General features: G+C 39.8%; 3 protein-coding genes across 16 annotated transcripts in view; all 3 read right to left on the reverse strand.

The window, feature by feature from the left end:
• Positions 1 to 429: 429 nt before the first annotated feature.
• mbd3b (methyl-CpG binding domain protein 3b) lies at positions 430 to 11,645 on the reverse strand. 6 transcript variants are annotated; one of them, XM_050055849.1, is made up of 8 exons: positions 11,528 to 11,609; positions 8,030 to 8,098; positions 7,240 to 7,399; positions 4,777 to 4,914; positions 4,451 to 4,541; positions 3,986 to 4,163; positions 2,383 to 2,535; positions 430 to 1,696 (listed from the first exon to the last, which is right to left on the reverse strand). In XM_050055849.1, exons 1-7 carry the CDS (start codon positions 11,539 to 11,541, stop codon positions 2,388 to 2,390), a joined length of 798 nt encoding a protein of 265 aa, XP_049911806.1. In that variant the 5' UTR covers positions 11,542 to 11,609; the 3' UTR covers positions 430 to 1,696; positions 2,383 to 2,387. The 6 variants fall into 6 exon arrangements, with proteins under 6 accessions (XP_049911806.1, XP_049911807.1, XP_049911804.1 ...); XM_050055850.1 differs by having other exon boundaries at positions 8,030 to 8,095; positions 11,528 to 11,556; XM_050055847.1 differs by lacking the exon at positions 11,528 to 11,609 and adding an exon at positions 8,438 to 8,719.
• A 143-nt stretch (positions 11,646 to 11,788) lies between these two features.
• On the reverse strand, positions 11,789 to 14,887 carry LOC126397231 (cytochrome b-c1 complex subunit 10-like). Its single transcript, XM_050055853.1, has 3 exons — positions 14,735 to 14,887; positions 13,113 to 13,252; positions 11,789 to 12,196 (listed from the first exon to the last, which is right to left on the reverse strand). The coding sequence occupies exons 1-2, from the start codon at positions 14,794 to 14,796 to the stop codon at positions 13,132 to 13,134; spliced, it is 183 nt and encodes a 60-aa protein (XP_049911810.1). The 5' UTR covers positions 14,797 to 14,887; the 3' UTR covers positions 11,789 to 12,196; positions 13,113 to 13,131.
• Positions 14,888 to 15,544: 657 nt separating this feature from the next.
• Positions 15,545 to 23,413, reverse strand: part of tcf3b (transcription factor 3b) — a 36,216-nt gene continuing 28,347 nt past the window's right edge. For 6 of the 9 annotated variants that reach the window (XM_050055843.1, XM_050055838.1, XM_050055845.1 and 3 more), the window contains 6 exons: positions 22,836 to 22,947; positions 22,472 to 22,616; positions 22,175 to 22,228; positions 21,243 to 21,475; positions 20,989 to 21,140; positions 15,545 to 19,029 (listed from right to left, as the gene is read on the reverse strand). In XM_050055843.1, coding sequence (XP_049911800.1) covers positions 20,995 to 21,140; positions 21,243 to 21,475; positions 22,175 to 22,228; positions 22,472 to 22,616; positions 22,836 to 22,947 — 690 coding nt within the window. In that variant the 3' untranslated portion in view covers positions 15,545 to 19,029; positions 20,989 to 20,994. The remainder of the gene's footprint in view (positions 19,030 to 20,988; positions 21,141 to 21,242; positions 21,476 to 22,174; positions 22,229 to 22,471; positions 22,617 to 22,835; positions 22,948 to 23,413) is intronic. The other 3 variants (XM_050055840.1, XM_050055846.1, XM_050055839.1) reach the window with 2 other exon arrangements.

The following is a 23,413-nucleotide window of genomic DNA, read 5'->3' on the forward strand; positions in this document are numbered from 1 at the left end:
ATCTAAGGATCCTTGCAGACTAAAGGAATATAAATAACTTACAGGGTAGTTGAGGAATAGACACATAATTTGAGGTAGCCAACAACCTGGTTTTATACATCTAGACCTTCTATTCAAAAAAAATGAACTGCGCCCTTTTATCATGAATTATCGAAATTTTAAAATGATTTAATTTTCCTCACCGAAATAAATTAAATGCTAAAACATCGGTCCATTGAAAATTGTCTATACAAGTTTTCTTACGCCCCTTAAAATCAAGAGGGTCTCACAACCCCCCTTGAAGCTTTAGAGACCCCTCGTGGGGGTCAGGACCCCAGGTTGGGAACCAGTCATAAGGAGGTCAAATTCATCTTCACACAGGTTTAACCAGTCTTACAGAGTATTTTCTTTACTTTTAAAAAGAAAAAAAAGACACACTGGCAACAAACGTAATGACATACGGACTCATTTTAATAAGTAATACAATCAAATTCATTTCAGCAATCAGCCTGCTGACATTGAGAAGGGATCTTAAATGATTTCAGCTGGATACATTATTCACCAAAAAACCTCGACAGACAGGGATAAAAATAAAATACAAAATCATTACTCCTCAGATGATAAATGACATTAAAACTAGTCTTAACCATAATTTGCCGTGTCGTCACTTTTGTGCGTGGATTTACATGGAGGCAGCATGTGTGTGGTAACATTGACACATTAAACCGTGACAGAAACAAAGCCCGGACAGCCATGTTTCACGACGTCAGTAAGCACCTATAATGATGAAGAGAGTTAAAAACAGTTATCATTGTACAACAGAAAGAGGTTTCAAGTCATTTCTTTCCCATTGTGCCCCATCACGTGTACTTTCTCCTTGTGGTTAGTTGTACAACAGCAGAGCCGATATAATCGCTCACGGTAAAACACCAAGCAGACGTCTGTTACAGTGAGAACGACCCTCGTCAAAATGACACGTCTCCTCTTTGGTTAATACTGAACATGACTCACGGGATGACACAGCCGTCATGAAGTACAATATTTCCTTGAAATCACAACAATAAAAACTTGACTCTGTTCACTCCGATGAATGTATATACAAGGGATTAAAACTACAGCTTCTGCATTCGTAACATCCGCACTGTGGCCGATTTAAATTAGCTCAACTTGGTTCACATCTCGACTGGTGAGGCATGCCAACAATACAAAACATTCATTTCCAATCTGCCCGTGACAAACCAAAAATAAAAAGCACCCAGGTCGACGTTTTGCTGACATAAAATGTTTGGATTTGACATGATTGTCACAAAAATACAAACCCATTCAAAGCCTTTCAGTAAAAAAACGCTCAAACGCTTCTCATCGAACACTGAATTTGACACTCTGTAGATAAGTTATTATTAATATTGGAAAGTTCATGTGAATTTTGTAAAAATTTCCTAGTCAAAAATCAATCAAGCTTAGAAACTGAGTAACTTTAACTGCAGTTGAAGTCAAGGAGTCCCATCCAGTGGAGTTAAAGATGAAGTGATGCATTTGAGACTCCAAGTGTTTCGGGGTCAGGTGAAGGGAAGACTTCTTTAGGTTGCACTGGACTGGTGTAAGTCAGGTTACGGTTTAAGTTGGACGCAGATACTCGGGGACAGTTCATCAGGGCGGGACTGCTGTATGGCTCCTACTGTTCATGGTCGTGTGTGTGCAGGCGTCGAACAAAACCCTACAAGAAGAGAGGAGTGGCCATTAGAAGAAACATATTCTCTTGTTTTCTGGATTACTAGGTTGCACCCAGCCCAACATCATCAGACCAAATCACAAATGCCACTTAGTCTGGAACCTCTGGGTTTATTTTCAATTTCCAGAGGATGGCACCAACAGCCGTAGACCGAAATGCCTCTGGACACATTGGATGGACTTACAACCAGTCAGAGCAACGAAACATCTTTCCTGCCCTTAGGTTCATGATCGCAGTAGTGTCCCAGTGCAAGGTTGCGCGAACCAAAAATGATGTCATCACATATTTTGCGTAAAGTCTGAAGGCTCTGTGATTTATCAGTCATCATATCAAACTCAGATGTGATTGGCCCAACCTATTTGGGGGCAGCTGGACATTTGTTTGAATGGGAGGGCAACCAGACGCATCTGCCAGAACAAACAAAACATGAGCTCACAGATTCGTCTGGTTCCCAGGCTAGGTTGCATTTTATACTGTGTAATAATTCAAAACTCATGATATGCTTTTAAACTCCAACAAGCTAGGTAATGCAAGAGACTTTATTTTTTAAATTGACTTCAACATTAATTCACAGGTTACTTTGTTTTCTGTGTGAGCCACCGGTGGTATAAAAGGTCAAACACTGTTTATTGTCTGTATAATTTGCTCAGAGGTATTGTCCCTTCACCAACCTGTGCTATACACTCTCCATATCTTCACTGCCGTTGCCTTCCTCCTTCAGAGCCTCTCCGTCATTGGCAGCCTCCTCGACATGGGCCAACATATCAGCCATCAGTGCCTCCTCCAGCCTTTTCCTCACACTGTACACCAGCTCCTCCTGTTTCCTACACACAAACACAACAGGAAGCTGTTACAGTTGGCAGTTACAGCTGCCTATAACAGCCACTGAATCAGCACTGAGCAGATGGTGTGTTTTTACAAAGAGCAGGGTCACTTGTTATGGACCGTGGAACTGCTGAACACACTCAACCCCATCAACTTTGGGGAGATCAAGGACGGCAAAGAGTGATGAAGAAATCTTCAAGGTCATTTCAGATTTGGAAGAGATTGTTATTGTGCTTTAGCTTATAAAATGTAAGGCAAAATCTCATGAGCTGGTAAATCAGATAGCATATGCCGTTATTCACACTGCCTGAGTGGTCACGTCCTGTTTTTTAACACACTGAAGGAGATCAGAGTAGGGCTGCCCCCCAACTAAGAATTTTCCTAGTCGACCAATAGTCGTCATTTAGGGCCATTAGTCGAGTAGTTGCCCGCATGTTTACGATATTAATGTAATTATTAAAGTATATATTTTGGGCGGGGCAACACAATGGTTTGAGTTGAAGGTGTGAGAAAGAATAGTATCAGTAACATTGTTAACACTGTGCTACATTACAGAGAAATACAAAACCGTACTAATGAACCTTCATTAATATAGGCCTATATTTTATCTACAAGTGCACGTCACACACTGAGCGAGCCGCCTGTTAATGACGCTGTGGGCTAATGGGCATGTAGCTACTTCCATGTTTCAGATGATACGTCATGTTTGTAGTCGACCAATGAAGATGAGTTTACATATCACCTTGGGTTCGTCCTTCACCTTCTCAAAATGATCCCACACTTTGGATTTCCTGCCCGACATGTTATTAACTAGCCTGTGGAATAACCGCAGGTACCAGCCCTGGAAATTAGGCGCCATACACATGCCGTGTATTTAACCCCCTGGAATACACAAGGTCAGGCGCTGGGTGCAACTGTTGTGCCTTTTTTAAGCAACCTTAACAAGCACCGTATCATAGCTTATTTACCCGAAATCCTGAGTGCAGCGCTGATCTGAGTTCAGACTGAATATTTACAGAAGAAGGGAAAGATGTCTGTCGGCTGTGATTGGTTTGTAACATGACTCCTGTCTGACTGCTGAGCGTGGCCCCTTCCTGTGTCTGTCCTTTCAAAATAAAGTTTTGATTTATTTTGACGAGGTGTAGCTCCTAACAGAGTTTGTTTTGGGGGTTTTTCTGCGACTAAGCGACCAATGAAATCTTGCTGACTAATGACCTTTCTGGTCGACTAACATTTGGTCAACTATTTGGGGGCAGCCCTGGATCAGAGTAAGATTTGTAACACAACTGCTTCACAGACACACATGCTGATAAATTTTGCATAAAGCCAAATGGTCAAAAAAGGTCAAACGAGGAACAGGAACTGCATTTTGGATCTGACTCTTGGATACTGGCTCTATTCAGAGACAAGGTGATCCGTGTGTCTGTGATGCGTTCTGTGATTGCCCACCTGATGTCCTCATCAGTGACTATGAAGGCCTTGCACAGCGGCTGCGTGGTGTTGAGCCAGACTCCTGGGTTCTTCTCCACGGCTGCAGACAGCTGGCCGGTGATGGGAGCGGCGCTGGTGTGCAGAGCGCTTGCAATAGCTGACAGGAGAGTCTTGTCTGTGCAGCCTGGACCGACACCTAAAGGACCGAAACATTAAAGCTGTAACTCTGCTCAAGATGAGTTACATTTTACAGAAGAATGTGCCAGCTGTGGATTGTAGATGTTAAGATATGGATGGTCTGTATTTATTTATGCACACAGAGGAGGAGAGAGCTGGGGCAGAAGCATTTCACTGCACTTGTAAGTTAGGTTAAGTGACAATAAACTTAAACTGGAAATAAAAAAAAAAAATGTGGGGCTGATACTGACATGATATAAAGTGTCATTTCAGAATATAAACTGTCGTTTAACTTGTGTATATTACCTTGTAGCCCTTTAGGCAGTTCCATTGTTTTCACCAGCTCCTCTGCGATGTCATAAGCATTAAGACCACTGAGTTTCTTCTCCCAAAATAGCTGCAGAGAAAAACAGAGAGTCATTAGCTGCGGGTAGACAGACAGAAACCACACCATTTAAATGAAAGTATGCTGCTGCTTCCAGTACAACAAAAGGGAAATACATTATCAACATATTCAAACTCCAGTCTGGTCTATCCAGTTTCAAAGCAGCACATTTGGTTCCAGCATCAGATAACATGCGTTTCCTGTTTTTGTGGGATGATATTAACGGTAAGAGGCAGAGTCTGGTTACCTGTCTGGGCTGGTCAACGGCTTTCTGAGGATCTGTCTTCACTTTGTTGTTTGGGTGGTTGGTAACCTTGGTAACAGGCTGCTTAAAGATGGAGGCTGTCTGTCTGACTGGTAGTGATGTGTTCAAGTCAGGTTTGCCCTGCAAAAATATCAAACACAGAGGGAGGCGAGGAGAATGAAAGGAGTAAAGTGATAGACGATGAAGGATTATTCCACAAAACTGTTCACTGATTACACCACACACAAGGATAGGTATCTCATTATTAGAGCTTTCAGAGATGAAAACAAGTCTGGAAGGAGAGAGAAGTAACTTTGCTGTGGCTTCCTTTTCTCAACACACTGCCACCTGCTGTGCCGATGAAACATATCTGTTTAAGTTACTGATGCTCAACATTATCTGCCTTCATATACAATTATTCATTTAACTTCTTAAACCAAACTCATCCGAGACTCTACGTCCATAGGATAAAGTGATTGATTATTTTAAAACTGGAAAAAGACAGCTTAGTGCTTTAAGGCTGGGTGGTAGAGAAAATCAAACAGCACAATATTTTTGACCAAATACCTCAATATTGATAGTGACAATATTGTAGGATTAACTATTGTTGCTTTCACAAACTATTTCGCTCTGATATTTTTGATAAATTATCATCAGTAATGTTGATATAAGGACTGAGTGAGTTAAGGCAAACAATAGCACAGCAAAGACAGTCTTCTAAGTTCAGACAATTGCATCACTTTACTGTAAAGCAGACTTTAAAACAGCACATTTCAATATCCAAAATCTGAGACAATATCTAGTCTAGTGTGATATCAATGTAATATTGATATTTTGCCCAGTCCTAGTGCTGACTATCTTCATTAAAGGAATACTTCACCCACAAGATTACCATTTGTATATCAATGACTCACCCTGTATTACCTTAAATAGTCATGAACACTTTTCTCACACGCCTCCATGTGAACGAATGGCCAACATCATTGATAAATTGGAGTAAAAGGAGACTGTGTTAAACAAACATCATTGATAAATTGGAGTAAAAGGAGACTGTGTTAAACAACAGCAAAACTATATCAAAACATCTGTTTACAAACGCTCACACAACTCGTACAGTATAAGTCTCATTTATCCAGTTGTATGCTCAGTGTTTCCCAAACACATGCATATTCACTACAACCTTACCGTTTAAAACACTTCAGCTTAAGCAGTCCCAAGCAGCGCACCTGGGCAGCACGTACGTTTGAACTCTGGTCAATGAAATGCATTAGCAGTTCAAATGCAAGCGCTTGCCCAGGCACACTACTTGTATGCAGAAGTGTTAGAAATACTAAGGTATAAGTGAAAATAAATTTGTTTGGGAAGCACTGAGCATACGCCTGGATAAATGAGGGACTTGGGTTGGGAACCGGAGGGTCGCCTGTTCAAGTCCCCGTCCGGACCAAAAATATGGAGCGTGGACTGGTAGCTGGAGAGGTGCCAGTTCAGTCATGGGCAGCCCACTCTGACATCTCTCCACTTAGTGCATGTATAGGTCCAGTTTGTGCATGTGTGTGTGTTCGGACCTGTGTGTAATTGACAACAGAGTGAAAAATTGAATTTCCCCTCGGGGATTAATAAAGTATATTAAAAAAATAAAAAAATAAATGAGACTTGGATTATGGTGTGTGAGAGTTTGTGAACAGATGTTTTGATATGGTTTTGCTATTATTAAATGCAGACGCTGATTACTTCAATTCGTCAAGAATGTTGGCTGATTTTTTATTCTTCTACCCTGTGGAGGCATGCAAGGAAAGCAAAGCATTCTTTACGAATTCAAGGTAACATGGGCGAGTAACTGAAAGGTCATTTTGTGGGTGAGGTATTCATTTAGCCTACTCCTACATTAGTCCCTCTCCAGCTCTGATGTGGATATAATAAGGCATCAGTTGGGCAGTTTTTGTATTATCTAACTCAGTGGTTCCCAACTCGTGCAGCCACAGGGTCCAGATCTCTCCTTAGTCATTAGTTCAAGATCCACACAGTTTAATATATATAGCATCATGCTTGTGTTTGGCCATGTCGTCGATCTAGTTTGCTGTCTCTGTTAGTCACTCCCTTTACAGCAGGAGACGGCACTTTAAAATAAAGCTCTGTGCTGGAAATCTGGACCCACTTTTGGATTGTGACCCACCAGTTGGGAACCACTGATCTAACCTCTCACATTGACATATTTACATATTATTCATAGGTCGTCTACATTAATAAAAGTCGCAAGTAGTAGTAATATAAAATGTTGCCTTTTTGTTCAACACACAGCAACCAAACACAAATGAGTGATTCTTGTCCGCAATGTTTATGTGAGGGTGCAGCGCTCACCCTGTTGACACCTATATCATAGTGCTCTCATGCAAGACACAGAGTCCAGGCCACCATCATTTGTTTTTGGCAGTCAGTGGTTGGTCATCATGTGCTCGCTATTCTCACCTTGTTTTGGTTGTTGTTATCATAGCGCAGTCTCTGCCGGTTCTTGTTCAGCTTGCTCATCAGCATCTTCCCCGTGCGGAAATCAAAGGAGCTGAGGTCCATCTGGTTACCAAGGTAACGGGCCAGCTGAGGCTTGCTCCGAAACTTCTTCCCAGATGGACTGGTGAGGAGGCAGAGAAATGAGAAACCACTATACTCGCATCATGTCTTACAAAAACAGAAAAGAGAGTTTCAAGACTGGGAAAACACAAACAGAGACGACGGCAGGGAAACAAAACTTGACGGGTCAACACTTCAAAACACATTACACACACACACACACACACACACAGCAGACAGAGAAATTACACACAAGGACCACAACATGCAACAGGTCGAACGCAAACAGAAGCAGAGCACATTCAAGTGGGCAATGACATTGAAATCACATTACTTTGTGAAATGGATGCAAGTCTCTGATGAACACTACCTGAGCCTGGTTATCTACAACAAGCTGCACACATTGCTATAACAGTAATAATAATGATAATAAGCAGATATGACTGAGAACATGTTCAAGAACAGCCTGAAACTAACCTGTAGGAACACAATGTAAACATGGCAGAACTTGACCAAATGTTTCAGAATGAAAACATTGTAGCTCCACATGTGGGAGCAACAACATCTGAAGCCTGAGCAATGACCAACAGAAGGAACAACTGTGGGTGGATACGTGCTAGTAACTCATGCAAATGTCTCTTACATCACACACCACAGTTAACATCAGTATGAGTGTACAGTTATAGCCTACCACAAACTATACAACCGACCCGCCTCCCCCCTCTCTTGCCTCTGTTCCTCATCTTGCTCTTCTCCTCTGCTAAATGAAAACAAATCTGGCGTTGTTGGTTCACTTCACTGGGAAATAAAGAGTATTAACTGAGATGACACTGGGTTTAATTCATCAAGAGGCCTCGCCAGGCGTGAGCTGCTACCACTAGCCTCACACACTCCTCCGTATCTCCTCACTTGTGAGAGGAGCTGGCCTGGCTGGCCTTGTTACCCGGCTGCACACAGACCCCCCTCCCCTTCACATCCCAAACTTTACACACACACAGCACCGTCCCCCCTTATCACACTCCTATCTGTTTCCGTCCGCAAACTCGGTGTCTTGTGCACCTAGCGTTAGAAGTTTTGCAACCCTGGTTTCGTTTAGTACCTAAAATAATAGACATCGCTTTTTCCAGCTGACAAACCCGACTTTCTGGTCACTTCTTCCATTTTCCAGCCCTTGGGGAGAGCAGTGCAATCCCACCTTTTCTTCTCCATTTCCCACGCGAGTAGCCTATAAATCCACTAAAAGTTACTGCGGATAACCAGATTGGATTTTAGGATTTGTTTTTGGATGGCAGGCCTATTGCTTTGTTTCGACCATATTACAACATGCGTCCTCTGTAATGGGATCTCCCTGCTAACAACATCTCGTCTCTTTGTCGTCGCGCAGATCGCTCCGCCGCGGACCTCGGCCACATCACTACCTGCCTGTCTCGCCGGGGCACGAGGGCTACATCCGCAAGGAAAACATAGGGCAGCGCGGCGGCGTCAAGGCACGGTGAGGCAGCCAGGAAGAGACAGGAAGTTACTGCAGATTTGTCACGGAATTAAACGCATCAAACGGGTGATAGAAATATATACACGGTTTGAGCCAAAGTCTGACACTAAATCAATTATACTCAGTTTTAAAACTTTAATGTAATGTATGCATGTACATTTCTTTAAACATACCATTTATATTAATACTGTGTAACATTCCTGTGCAATATTTGCCACTAACAATATGTGTGCAATAATATTTATATATTTTTATAGGCTATTTTTCCAGTAAATACACTACACCCCATGTGTGTACAATTATCCTGTGCAAATATTATGGCCATACAGTATCTGTAAGGTGTATATAGAGTACAAAGATTTTATATTATTTTATTCTTATTTTATCTGATTTGTATTTTTGTATTTTATTTATCACTCAGTCACCTTTTCCCTTTTGTTTGTGACTACTGAGCTGCTATAACAAGTACATTGCCCCAGGGATTAATAAAATCTTATTTCTATTTTATATTATCTTAAAGAAGATATAATCAAACATTTTTCTACATCCTGTCATTCACTATTAATTTGTGTTTAGTACCTTGCAATTCGACTATAGGCTATTCTATTACTGTTCCTCAGTCTGTCCTGTGTTTTTTATGTACTATTTTGATCACAATCTCAATGAAATTTAGCAGATTAATTAAAGATCATGTATAACAAATTGGGCCCAGTAATTAAATGTATAAAATCTGAGAACATTTTTCAACATTTTTTTTCCATTTCTCAGCTGGATTGAAATTGTTGCACCTGAAAAATCACAAGGTGTTTATGGTAACTATCTTAATGCATTTGACTGGAAATTCAATACTGACCATGGGGAAAAATGTTTTGACAAAAATTACCTTTTAGTTTTTTGTGGCGCTTTCAAAAATATGTCACCGTTTTATCGTCACCAATTTTCTTTCATTTTATATTCCAGCCAGACCATTTTTTCCACTGCTTTACTTTTAAAACCCTGTGGCTTATGACTTCTCCTGAAACATCACCCCTTTTTTCATATTTTCTTTTAACTGTCTGGTGTTTATGCAGTTTTATGTCTGTGCAAAAAAATAAAATAACATTAAGTGAAATTAAATTAAATTAAATTAAATTAAATTAAATTAACAAAAGTATCAGTGAGAGTGCTTCCTGTTTTCATGTCCCTGTGGAACTCACTGCCTCTATTGTAAGCTCTCTTGCTAATTTGAATAGGAAATTAAAGACCTATCTCTTAAATCTGGCTTTTAGTTTTAGGGTGAAGTCATTGTTTTTTTTTAATGTGTTTTATTTGTTTGTTTTTGGGTTTTTTTGGTTGTGTTGTTTCAATTTTGCTATGTTATCTAGGCTACCTAGGCTGCATGTTTGTATGAAAGTTAGGTTAAATTGAGTTTTGTTAATTGATTTTTGGGGCTTTTTTATTGATATAATTTTCTAGTGTTGGAATAATGTATGTATTTTTGTTTATTTATTTAGTTAGTTAGTTTTTGTCTGTGTTGTTTCAATTTTGCTATGTGAAGTAGGCTTAAAATTAATTTTATCCCTGGTGTTAATTCTATTTTATAGAGGGGTTTTTTAGTCAATGTTTTTAGCTGTTTTTATTGTTATAGTTTTCTAGTCTTGCAAATTTTATTTTTTGTTTAACTATTTATTTATCTATCTATTATTTGCTTGTGTTTCAGTTTTGCTATGTGACATAGGCTACAAATGCTGCATGTTTGTATGAAAGTTGAGTTCAACTGAGCCGCCATCTTGGATTAAAATATTCTAGCAAGTCTTTAAATTTTTTTTGTATACCTGGTTATCTCAAAACTTTGGTTTAGTTAACTTAATCTAACTCACTAGGTCATGTGACGGTAACTGTGAAACACAAACATTTAAACGAACCCTCAACATACGTTTTGACGGTTGGTCTTTTGTTTTGAAAAGCTCTACCGGAAGTCTCCCTTTCTTGTCCGTTTACCTTGACGTTGGTCGCGAGCACTACGTTCAATGTTAACCTATGGGAAACATAAATTAGGCTACAGCTACAAATAGACCGTAAATAGTCACGCAGAAGCAGTGACAACAGTCATGGCGGCCGCTGAATAATTTAATCTCCCGGCTGTAGTAAAAACACGTCCCTCACTTGTAGCTCGCTCATTAACACAAAATGTGAAAGTTTCATGTCAGCTCGGTGAAACAGGAGAGCCGTTTGACCACGACAATGCCTGCCGTTGTCATTCAGACTCGGAGCCGGCTTTTATGAATGAACAAAGTAGATCTCACCGATAAAACACAGACACCATTTTAAACGCATATCATGCATTTGCGGAGGCTTTGTGTGTGTGTGTAACAGCGATGCGGGAGAAATGTGAGCTGCTTTGTAACGTTGAAATCTATCATGTCGAAATAGCTTCGTGTCGACGCAGCGTCGCGACTCCATGCTTAATTTCACATTAGCTGTAAATATCAGGACAATTAAAGCACATTACAATGATGCTAAATAAAGGAGCGACATCCTAGCTGGAGACCACAGCGGTGCTATTTGCAAATGCGATACACCAGAGTGCATCAGCCTGATCGATGATAAACATACTTTCCAAATATATTATGAGGACGACATATCGCGCATCACACGCTACAATTGCAATTATTACAGTTGCTGATGGTTTCATAAGCCTTCAGATGATGTACTTACTCGTTTTTATCCATCTTGAAGACACTATCTCGTTTTCTCTCTCTCTCTCGCTATGTTAAATCCCTTCTCCCCTCTCCTCTTTCAGTCCCCTCCCCCTTCGATGGGAGAAATGAAAGACATTATCCACGCAAATTTCGCAGTCTGGCTGATAAAATGAGTTTAATGTCTGGGCACACCTCAGTGTGCATGCAGCCTCATAACACCTCTGTACATATATGATTCATCATGCATTGGGAATTGCATTATCACAGACTTTGCATATACATTGTCTTCAATAATTTTATTTCACATTAAATTTACAGTACAAATAGTCATGACAGTTGGTAAATATCAGGTGGACAAATCCACGCTTTTATTTGCCACATGCAACAAAGAATTAGTGCATATCCACAAAATAGATTTCTTTTAAAAACCCTCTCACCAAGCAATCCAAACAAAGCATTTTCATACTTGACATTTTGCAGAATAACCGGACACATCATTGCAAATTATAGATTTATTCACATTAAATAATACTGGATTAAAAACAGCATTTTTATACACAGTGCATCTTGTTGTCCAAACTCCTAACAGGCCCTCAGTGACTGATTGTCGAGCCAGGGCATCCTACTTAAGCTTGCGGCAGCGTGTAAGCAATCCACCCATGTGCCCCATTCCCAAGCTCTGGTCCTGTGGGCAAACACACACGCCCCATTCATTAGCAAAATGTACATGAACACATCTGTTTAAATGTGTAAAAAAAAGCACATGGATGTCTGACAAGATCACATTCAAGTTCAAGGGGGTGATGAAGGGAGTTGCAGAAGGTTTGGGGTGGCGATAAGGGTTCAAACTGTGTGTAAACTTTAATAAGGTTTGGAAATATCAAGCCCAATTAAAACCCATGATACCCAAATGGATCTCATGGGATTCAAGATGAAATACAAGTAACATTATACTGATGATATACTTGATCATTATAGGAAAGTACAAATTGGCAGTACCAAAACTGTTGCCATATTATTGATAATTATGAAGACAGTAAAAATAAATATTAAAGTTAGTCATTTCAATGTTAAGCTCCTAACTCTACACCACAAAAATACACTTAAACAATGAAAATTTAAACACTTAAAACCTGTTGGGTCAGCTCTACCAAATGCTTCCATTTTAAAACTAATCTGATCTATTTGCAGAGCTTTAGATTAGACAGAAGTGTAAAGCCTTTATGTTTACACAGTTGCCACTTAACAAGCTTACACAAGCTACAAGACCTCAACGGCCTTTATTCACAGCCTGCAGTGAACTTGGGTTAGTGATCACAACAGATTCAGTCGCCATGGCCTCAGTGTGGGGTTACCTGTGCAGTAGAGTAGAGTTCTACCAAACTGCCAGGTGTAAGCAACATGGCAACTTTTACCAATACTCAGGAGTGGTTATTTGAATATTCAGTTCCAACACCTGGCACAGCTGACACCTGTCTGCTTCTTATCACGAGTTAAGGGTGGGGCTAAAGCTAACGAGCAATCCGACTGAACACTGCAAACAAAGTGTGTGGATGCAAGTACAGTTACACAAGTGCTGGATATCATCTCAGTACACTCACAATGTAGTTGTGCAGGACTTTACTCATCGTCGCTGAACTTCCCTTTGATGTATGGCACATAGTCCAGAATCACTCGCCAATCTGTGAAGTGAACAAGCGCCACTCCACCGACTGTTCCCCAGGCAACCATATTTGGCACCCTAGACGGAAGAAAACAATGACACAGTGGAGTGCAATCCACTTATCAATGTGATCTTGGGTAGCAACTGCATGCACAGTTCCCTACGTATGTACCAACTGACACAGTAATGGCCAAATTCATCTTCTGAAGATCTGTTGAGGGCTTTAAAAAAAGTCAATTTCTTTTCATCTTTTGCAGTGGTTGCTACTTTCATAGGTTCATTATTATAGTTAATATAATTCTAAGTAAGGTTGGAAATTAGCACCAGCAACTAGCCAAATGCTGGTAAAATATGAAAGTGACATTTGAAAGCTACATTTGCTTCACTCATCAGCCAAAAGTCTGTTGAGTGGCAGCCACAGTAGAAGGTGAATTAAAAGGTTAATTTCCAACCCTGATTGTGAGTTATAAGTTTATGATTATTGACAAGAACCAAATAAAGTAGCTCAAACACTGGTTTAAGTAGTTGTGTATGGGCAAAAGTGAATTTTTGTGGAAACAAAGAGTCAATAATTAGCTAGTTGATAGAGACAAGATGATCATTTATTAGTCTTTGTGTTAATTTATTACCTTTTCAACAAATTGTTTACAAATGGTAATAATTATTACTACTATTACTATTAATGACTGTTAAGCATTGGCCATTGGAGTTTTTCCTCTTTGTATTTCCAAGTTAGGGTTGCAGCGATACACCAGTTTCAAGGTATACCATGATATAAAAGTTGACGGATATTATTCTCTGCACATTGGCTTATCTATGTTGTACAAAAAAAATAAGTTATTTTCAAGTTTCCATTACATTATTGTGATAAAACCCATCCATTTTCATACCTGAATCATTCTGACTGATAATAATTCTGTATTACCATGATACTGTGAAACCTGAGCTGGTTATCATACCATGAAAATCTCATACCACTGCAATACTATGGCAAGGTCAAGTATAGGGCAGTGGTCTTAATGTTTCTACAAAATATACAGCTGTCAAGCAAACTATAATAAGTGACCAACATATCTTTATGCCATTAAAGCACAAGCTGAATTCTGATAATACTATTTTACATTCTTGCATAATTGGGAGGTTTATCAGACTAATAAACTGGTAATATTTCATAAATAAACTGAGATGCCATTATGTTAGCAAAGGAATATGAACAGTTTTGAACTTTGATGTTAAGGGTGTTGAAATCTATTAATTTCAACATAATTTTTGTATAATTAACTAGTAATTAAATCTCCAAAACATTTGACATAATACTCACAAACACAAATATTGTCACAGTCAATGTAATCACTGCTTCTCGCACCTTCCACTGCACTAGCTGTCAGGTAGAAGGATTATGCTAACTAGTCTAGCTAGCAGTCAATAGGAAATGAACGAGCATGCTAAGCTAATGTTAGCATACAAGCCCAGCGGGTCACACAGAAGGACACAGAGGCGCTGACAATATTTTAAACACGACGACAGCTATCAAAAAACTCTGTTGCTGATTCAACTTACCACGTCCTTAAAATAGAAATGTACTTGGCACCGACGACTTTACTGAGTATTTTCTGGACCATCCTGACCTTCTTAGAGTTGTAGTTCTTTACTTATCGCAATGTTTTCTCGCTGATGGCCGTAAAGGACCCCGACTGGGCTGCCTTTTCTTATGCCTGATAAAAATAACAGACGGGGCTGCGTGCTGCCGCTGCGGGTCATTTCAGGCCACCATTTCAAAGGTCTCGGTTGTTTTCAACACAGAGCTGTGGCTGCAGCCATGTAGCTATTACTAATATACAAGTCCTGCTTATGTTGGCGTGATGAAATCAACTGGTATTCACTAGTGTAATGTGTTGAAATAAATGTGGTGCCTGTATTGCCTCCTCACCTCACCTAAATGGGTGCAACACACACAGACTTAGGGTTGTTTTGCACCTTAAGTAGTCATCATGTATACTTTTGTGGACATTTTGTACCTATTATTGGTTATTTTGTGTCTTTTGGTAGTAGTATGGGTCTCCTTGAGGTGTTTTTGTGTCTTTCTTGGTCATTCTGTGATCATTTTTTGTCTCCTCGTGGTTGTTTTGCCTGTTTTGTAGATTATATGTGAACATTTGCAGTTCATTTGCATCTTTTGTGATCATCTGAGTCTCTTTCTGGTCAGTTTGTGTTAATTTGAGTGACGTTTTGAAGGTGAGGGCCCCCCAAGGCCTGTACCTAGTAGGCCCGTTCTGTAATCCATCCATGATGAGGCTGTCATAAACACATTAGGTCCCTAACCGGCTACTGACAATGGCAAATATGAACAAATTCATTTTCCATACTACAATAAACCCTTTATTACAATGTTTTCCTTTATTTTCCTTTTTATGTATACAATATTCAAAAGCCAGACATTGGAAAAGGTATAATCTGTTATTAAAAATGGCACATTTATTGCTACATTACTGTTATATACAGGACAGTTCTCAACTATATATATTTATATATATATTTATATATAAAAAAAGAGAGAGAGAGAGATGGAGTGAGGCGCTCCGAGGACCCCGCAGGCGTCGCCAGCATCCTCACTCCCAAGATGTCAGGCTCTGTACCTGTGAATGTATGTAACACTCAATAGTCTCCCCCTTTTTTAGTTCAACAAAGATATGACAAAACTGTTGAAAGCAAGTGTTTTATTACTGCTTTCTTAGACCAAAACAAGTTCAAGCCCGTCAACTTAACATTTTCCATCATTATATTGTAATTTTCGGTTGACATCATGTGCTCCTGCAGTGGCTGGGTTGCTTCTCTGCAGATTTCAAACTAAGTCAAGACTCGTGTTAAGAAATAAGGTTCCCCCTCCCCAAACAAATAATCTGAGCATGTAGCTTGTCGGCTAATGGGATGCTCACAGAATGCTAAATGACATCAAGTTGGATTTTCCTCTTGGAACAAATATTCAGTACAATTATTGATCTTGTAATAATAAAAAGAAAAACTTCAAATACAACTTTTTGAGAGAAGTGATTAGGACTTCTCACAAAGAGTCACTGTCAACGGCATCAGAGAGCTGGAAGAGTGAAAGGTCAAAGGTGAAAATAGTCACTGGAGACTAAGTATACTGAAAGTCACTGCAGCAAAGGGCTTGCACTCTGATATACAGAAATTTAAAATGCTCCAAGTCATTAGAGGTTCCAGCTACGACGGGAAAAATAAAACTCACTCCCTACATTGAGATTGAAGCAACACATACACTGAAACATGTTAATGTGCATCAAAAGCAGACAATCAGAGCCAAAAGCAGCATCTCTTGAACCCCGTCATGTCAGGTGATATAGCAATATAGGGCAGATAGAAAGAAAACTCATGACCTGGACCCATGACCTTAACTAAAAACAGCAGTTTGGACAATATAATCCAGTTGAATAATTAGAAAAAAAGGGAATAAAAACTAAACAAGATCTACGTAACATTTATTTATTTAACTAGATACACTGAAAGAAAATCTCTTTATACCATTTAAACTTCTTCCTGAAAATTGAAAAAAGCATTAGGAGAAGGGAGGGTGGGGGAATGAACAAGTACCTCTTTAATCTCCATGATAAATGAAATGATATGGTTCACAAAATAAAACTGTCTCAAATGAAAAATACAAGTTCAGGCACTGATAAGGTATCACTCTCCCATCATGTCATCTTCTTAAGTCTTGAGAATGAAAAGGCCACACTATTGATTTGTATAGGTCTTTTTCTTCATCTCTTTTCGTAGAAATTAAACACACAAAATGCTCTACCTCCCACTTGTGATTACATGTTGGTAAAAATCATTCACAACATGACATGACATGGGAATAACATCACAATAACACTGTTTTGTTCTCCGTATTATCCATTACCGTACACCCAAATACCGACGTCTGCCTCTGAAATAAATGTGCAGGCTACTAAAAAGTGAGCTGCACACTGAGAGCCACTTGTTGCGGGCAAACATTAGAAAAAAGGTGAAATGAAAACTAGTATACTGTACTGACAAAAACCCAGGAACACAAATTTGACAATGAAGGTGATCCACATTTGTATGGTAGCTACATTCAAAAACCAGTTGCATAATTACTGTTAGAGACAAAAATCTTCCCACATTTTTCCTCAGTGCCTCACCGCTAAAGTAAGAACACTTCAACAGGACTGTGGCACAAACTCTGTCCACAATACCCCCAAATGGAAAGAAAAGAATTCATCTGGGTAGCTGATGATACGCCTTACAACTAAAACTGGAATAAAGGATACACCAAATACTTTTTCACTTATCATCTGTCGACCCTTTTCCTCTGCCGTCCCAGGTTCAATTTTGAATTAATTCTTGAACGATTTCATTTAAATGTCAAATATCCCCCTTATTCAGCTCATCTACAATACACTCTAAACTTCAAACTAATATTGCCATTTATGTAAAAAATCTACAATGTATAGACTAACAAAAAATATATATTTTTATATATATTTAATTTTGAAAAATGAAACATATCAGAGTAATGTATGAAGTGAATTTACACGTCACACTTCTCTCGGTAAGAAACGTGAGAACAGACTTACTCAGGAGGAAGGTGAGGGGCTGTAATTCAGTGGGAATGCTCGTTTAGGAAAAGAAAGCCTCCGTTACACAGAGGCTCGTCTGCGTCAAACAACTGCGCACTGATGAGATCCCTTCATCAAAGGAATCCAGATTTTTTTGTCTTTTACAGAACATCAATTAAGGGGGGGAAAGTTGAGCTGTTAAGTCTGCTGGCATTGTCAGTAAACCATTTTAGGTGAGTCTCTCAAATGGCTTTGATGCAAGACTTTCAGGGACTGTAATGCTCAACAGGTCGACACTTAACTTTCAGCCGTTACAACTGTGCTTTGTCTCGTCTCTAAGTTTGCTTTAGTACATAAAGCAGTACAAAAACCTGAACCTATGACAAGGGATTACTTGAGTAACACTAGAATTTGTGGTCAACAAATAGGAAGAACGGTTTTGTCGTTGACAGACTCTACACTTGGATAATTCACAACCTTCAAGGAAGGAGTCTTCTATTTCAAGTCTCCAGATGCCTTGTGGGACGAGAGCGGGCTGCAGTCAGAGCCTGCCTCTCGCTCAGAGTTCCCGTCTTTCATAAGCTGCTTTTGAACTGTCAAGACTTTGACCTTTCCATCGCCTCACGCCCAAACGTTTGCAGATAAGATCACGGAAAAGTCACTGAATTTAGACAATTCAACTTCAACTATGGGCTTGGTTACATAACATATGTAAGACTGTACCATCACGCTGGGAATGACATACATTAAAAAATAATTGCTCATACACATAAGCAATCCCTCACAATAAATGTTCCTCACATGTAAAGCAATTTGCTTAAATGTCAAATAGAAAACATGTAACAATTAGGCACAAATCCTCGATTCAATTTGTGTTTGTTTAGGTCTCCTTTCTTTCACAAGAGTACCTCTCGGCAGTGTGTGAAGTCCCAATTTGTGGCAGGACAAAAAGTACTCCGGTGTTCCATCATCTTGTGGAAACCAAGAAGAAGAATTTTTTTTTTACATGTATAAAACAAAGCAAAACTAAAAAAAAGTTCTTCACATTTGAGCTTGTAGTCATGGTTGGGAGTGCGACAAACAGGCTGTGTCAGTTTTGGCAGTATGCATGTGTGTACGAGTGTGTGAATGTGCATCTTGAAACTTGAACGGACAATACACAGACATGTCCACATATACACACACACACTGAGAATAATGGGTGGAAGAAATCTGTTAAGGCCACATCCTCTGACAGCCAAGGAAACACCACCGGATCTGTAAAAGGGAAAGACCACAGACATTATGTTGGAGTATACATAGATAATAACAGCATCAGGAAAATATTATTGACTCCTACAAACTGATGTAACTCTTATTTGAAGTTATAATCCTTAAGATTTTCCCAAAATCAAACCCAGTTTATGGTCCAGCAGTAGCCACTCAATGCATTTACATTTAGTAATCACAGTATGCTTTCATGTGGTACTTTTCATTGTTTGTGGCAGATTCCACCTTCCGCTGCTGGATTCAACTTGCCCTCACATGCATGAGGGACTCCAGGGAAATTACCGCTCTTGCAAACCAAACATGTTCTACTCCCGCTGCTTAACATCAAAAGCATTCAACTGGTGAAACACAGAGTGGTTTTTACTGTAAAGCAGCCACAGGAGAGACAATGTATTTGTCACCACAGTTAGTGCAGAGAGCAGTCGTCTATCAAAATGCATCTACAGAACAAGAACAGTCTGTGACATTTTGTGACAGCGGATCAGTTTAAATATTGCAGGTAGTAATGGAGCAAGAAGGAGCAGCCACAGTGAGCTGTGAGATGCAGGCAACAGGCCGCACAACTACAACTCCTTTACAGTGTTCTGCTGTTGTGTTGATAACATGCGCCATGTGCATCATTAACGCCCCGTCAACGAGTACACAGATATTTTCCCCTTACGTTTAAAAAAATAAATCTGTCCACCCAACCTCAGTTTTGCAAAATATCTCTGTCCACTCACAATGCAAAAACGACTCCAAACACTCGTCTTCAGCAGTCTTCCCTCATCGCAAATGTAGTTAAGTTTCAAAACAACAACTGAAGATCTCGTCACTGTTGATTCTCCTTTCGATATAAGGATGAATGAGTTCACTCAAACATACGAGTAATGTTCCAGACTTGCAAAAGTTTTACTTCTTCTCGTTAACAACAACTTCACTCTCAAAACTGTCCCACCATCTGCTCATACGACCAGCCCTGATCCAAAACCGTAATTTGTGGCGTACTTAAAACAGCAGACATTGAAGTTGACCAAATAATACTTGGCGCAATAGACAAAAAAATTGAATTTAAGTTTTCTGAAAAATACAGTATAATGCCAATTTATTTATTAGTTTTTTTACTTGTACAATCAACTTAATCACTTGAGTGACTGATTTGATCCTACTGACTTTTATATGTCCGTTCTTTTATCCACTTTGGTCTGTGTAAGTCTAACTTTACGTCTTGTTTTGCTTTGTGAGACCATATTATCATGTCATGTTGTGATCTGCGCTTTATGTATTATTATTTGCCTGTAAGTAAAAAACTGGGTGCAGCAGATGCTTCTGTTCATCTGTGAAGTGGTACAGCAATACTACATTTAGGTGTAAAGCAGTCATTAGACCAGGCAGTGCTAACAACATGTAAAACTGTTTCTCTTTCTTGCACGTGCCCATTACATAAGGCAACAATGGACATGCACAAATTCAGGAAATGACATTGTTTATCAAATGCTCCATTTTACATGTCTATATGGATATGAAGTTACCAGAGTTTTGAAATATTTGCACCCAAGACGATGTTTTAGTGACCTAAAATTATTTGTGTGAGGACAAGAGGCTAAAACATAGAGGAAAATATCAGTTATTAAATATATCTGTATGAGTGTAGACAGAGCTTTAATAAGACTGCAACTGCTCATGGTATAAAAGATCAATTACTGACTTTCTTCTTTATAAAAATCAGTCAGTATGTTTGGCTGCTCTCGTTGCATTCCTAACATAATAGCTGGTCAAGGAGTGGGATGCTGACCCAATAATTATGGGACTTGAAGTAATGAACACTTGCTGTTGCCACCAGTAATTATTGGTGTTGCCAAATCAACAAGGCCTGAAATCTTAAGGATTATAACTTTAAAGCTACTGTGGGTAAAAATACCTATAACATCCTAATAATCACTTCAGTAGCCGATCTTCGAGGCCTACCTGGTGTTACATGTGGCCAACTGGGTTGTGGCCATCTCCTCCCAGACTTGGATGGCCTCCTGAGAGCTGCATGGGTGCATCACCCACCACCCCAGACACTTTCTCCTCCTCGCGGCGTTTTAAACATGCTGCCTTGGGGTTAAGGTTACGCTCTGACAGAGAAAGGGAAAACAGAAACAGGCATTCTCAGTATCACAGAGTAATTGTGTATTTATCAGAGGTAAACATAACCGACACGCCGCCTGCAGACTGACCTCTGACTTGCTGTTCTAAATTGAGGATGACATTGACAGCTTGGTGCAGGATGAGAAGTTTGGTCTGAGGTTTGTCATGGCTAAGGTGCAGCTGGCACATCCTCCCAAGCTCCTTAAATGCCTCGTTGATGTCCCGTACTCTGAGGCGCTCGCGGGCATTGTTAGCCACTCGCCGCTCCTTCTCGCGCTCCATCTTCACCTCGGGGGGAAGGTCCTCGTCATCTTCCTCCGGACTGGATACAAATAGAGATGAAATGATGAAGCTGCAGGCAGACAAACTTTTCAAGACATACCATCAAACACCTGTGACACATGTGACTTTATGTCTAGCATTGTGCAACTTTAAGCTAACATCAATAGCAGGGAATATAAACCCTGTCGAGCTTTGTGCTGACAGGATGCACTAAAAATAAGATGTGTGAGAAGTTAAATGCACTTTATATAAAACTGAAACCAGGTAAGTAACATCCAAGTAGCACAGTCTCCCACTTTGGATGATCATTTAATCAAAATATTTCACACAAAAGCTGGATATGTTCATGGTGTACTACACTATGCGTGCATTCTGTCCTGCTGTGTAAAACATTTTGACGACAAATGATGCACTTTAAGAAAGGAAGGCGTGTGAGATGTAGCTTCCTGCACCTATTTAGTCATCAAAAAAATCTTTGTTGTGTTGTACAGTTTTGATAGGGGAAAATGTTTTCCTATTGTTCTACCTGATGCATTTCAAATTTAAATCTCAGAGCTCCTTTGCAGCATAACGTCAGTGATGGATAATAAACTTCAAAATGTCTTAAAAATGTAACTGCAACGATTCTGCCAATCAAAAGTCAGATTTTAGACACTAGTAACATGAACGTGTGCTTTGAGTGATGTCTGGCAAGAGCCCACAAAGCACAAGAAATTGACCCTCTATTGGAGAAACTTACTCATCTTTCTGGTCTGAAAGGCTAGAGAGCATCTGGAGGGTCAACGCCTCCTTTCTGAAAACGTGACATGAAGGGAAGGGGATTCAACATTGTTAAATACCTTACATACCCTGGGCAAAGGGTCTGAACCTTGCAGTAGATATTTCCTTTATATTTTCACACTTGACAATCTCCACCTTTGTGGAATAACACTCTGCTTTTTTCATGCGGTTAAACCTAAATGCAGTTTTATTCATATTTTGGTTTATCAAAAATCCAGGGTTCAAAGATTAGAAGACACAGTAAGGAGCGCTTTACCTTCGACTGCGTGCTGCCTTGCTCTCCTTCTTTTCGTCTTCGGATTTGTCTGCAACAGATGAGTTTTCATCATCCTCTTTGTCTTCTCTTTTAATGTCTGAGCTGCTGGTGGAGTGTGTGGAGCGGGCCAAACCACCAGGGAGACCTGGGGACAAACACATAGATGTTAGGATGCTCCAAAGTACTGAAGCCTCTCTAGGGAATGTCATACAACACATGAACGTGGAAAGCTTAGAAAATTAAGCAGAGATCACTCAAGAATCCTCAAATGCATATCACTGTGTATGAACAGTAGCATTGCCTCAACTCTTAACAACTACTGACATGCTCTACTGCAAGTAACAAGATATCTAGTCCAACTCACTGGTGAAGCCTTCTGGTTGGCCGACTGGTGGTGTGGGTCCGGATGCGTGATGACCGTGCAGAAGAGTGCTGCTGGGAGGAAGGCCTGTGGGCTCCTCGTGTTTCCCTCCCTGCTGATGAAGGGGGAGAACCATGTTGTGAGCCTCACAGGGACAGACATATCACAACTACATCCAACTTTAAGACAGAGTAGCTACAGAGAAAAAATAACTGGACATGTCCACTGCTGTGTGAAAGCAAATATTTAATTTAAGGACCAGTGTGTGGGATTTAGGGAGATACATAGGCAGAAATGTAATATAATAAGTAGGTTTTCTTTAGTGTGTCATCACCTGAAAATAATAATCATCGTGTTGTCGCAATGAACTGCTTAATATTTTACATAGGGAGCAAGTCCTCATGCCCTGCCATGTTTTTACAGGGCCCCAGAACGAATAGACAAAACACTGGCTCTAGATGGGGCCATCTGAGTTTTCGTGTTGGCCACCGACATAGTTCGCAGCCCCTTAAACACTACAAAACATTGATTTTTTTTGCATGAAACTGCTTTCTTCAGTGTTTTAACTGGTTTAAATCACC

This window comes from Epinephelus moara, chromosome 10 (genome assembly GCF_006386435.1).
Source record: "Epinephelus moara isolate mb chromosome 10, YSFRI_EMoa_1.0, whole genome shotgun sequence".
NCBI lineage: Eukaryota > Metazoa > Chordata > Actinopteri > Perciformes > Serranidae > Epinephelus > Epinephelus moara.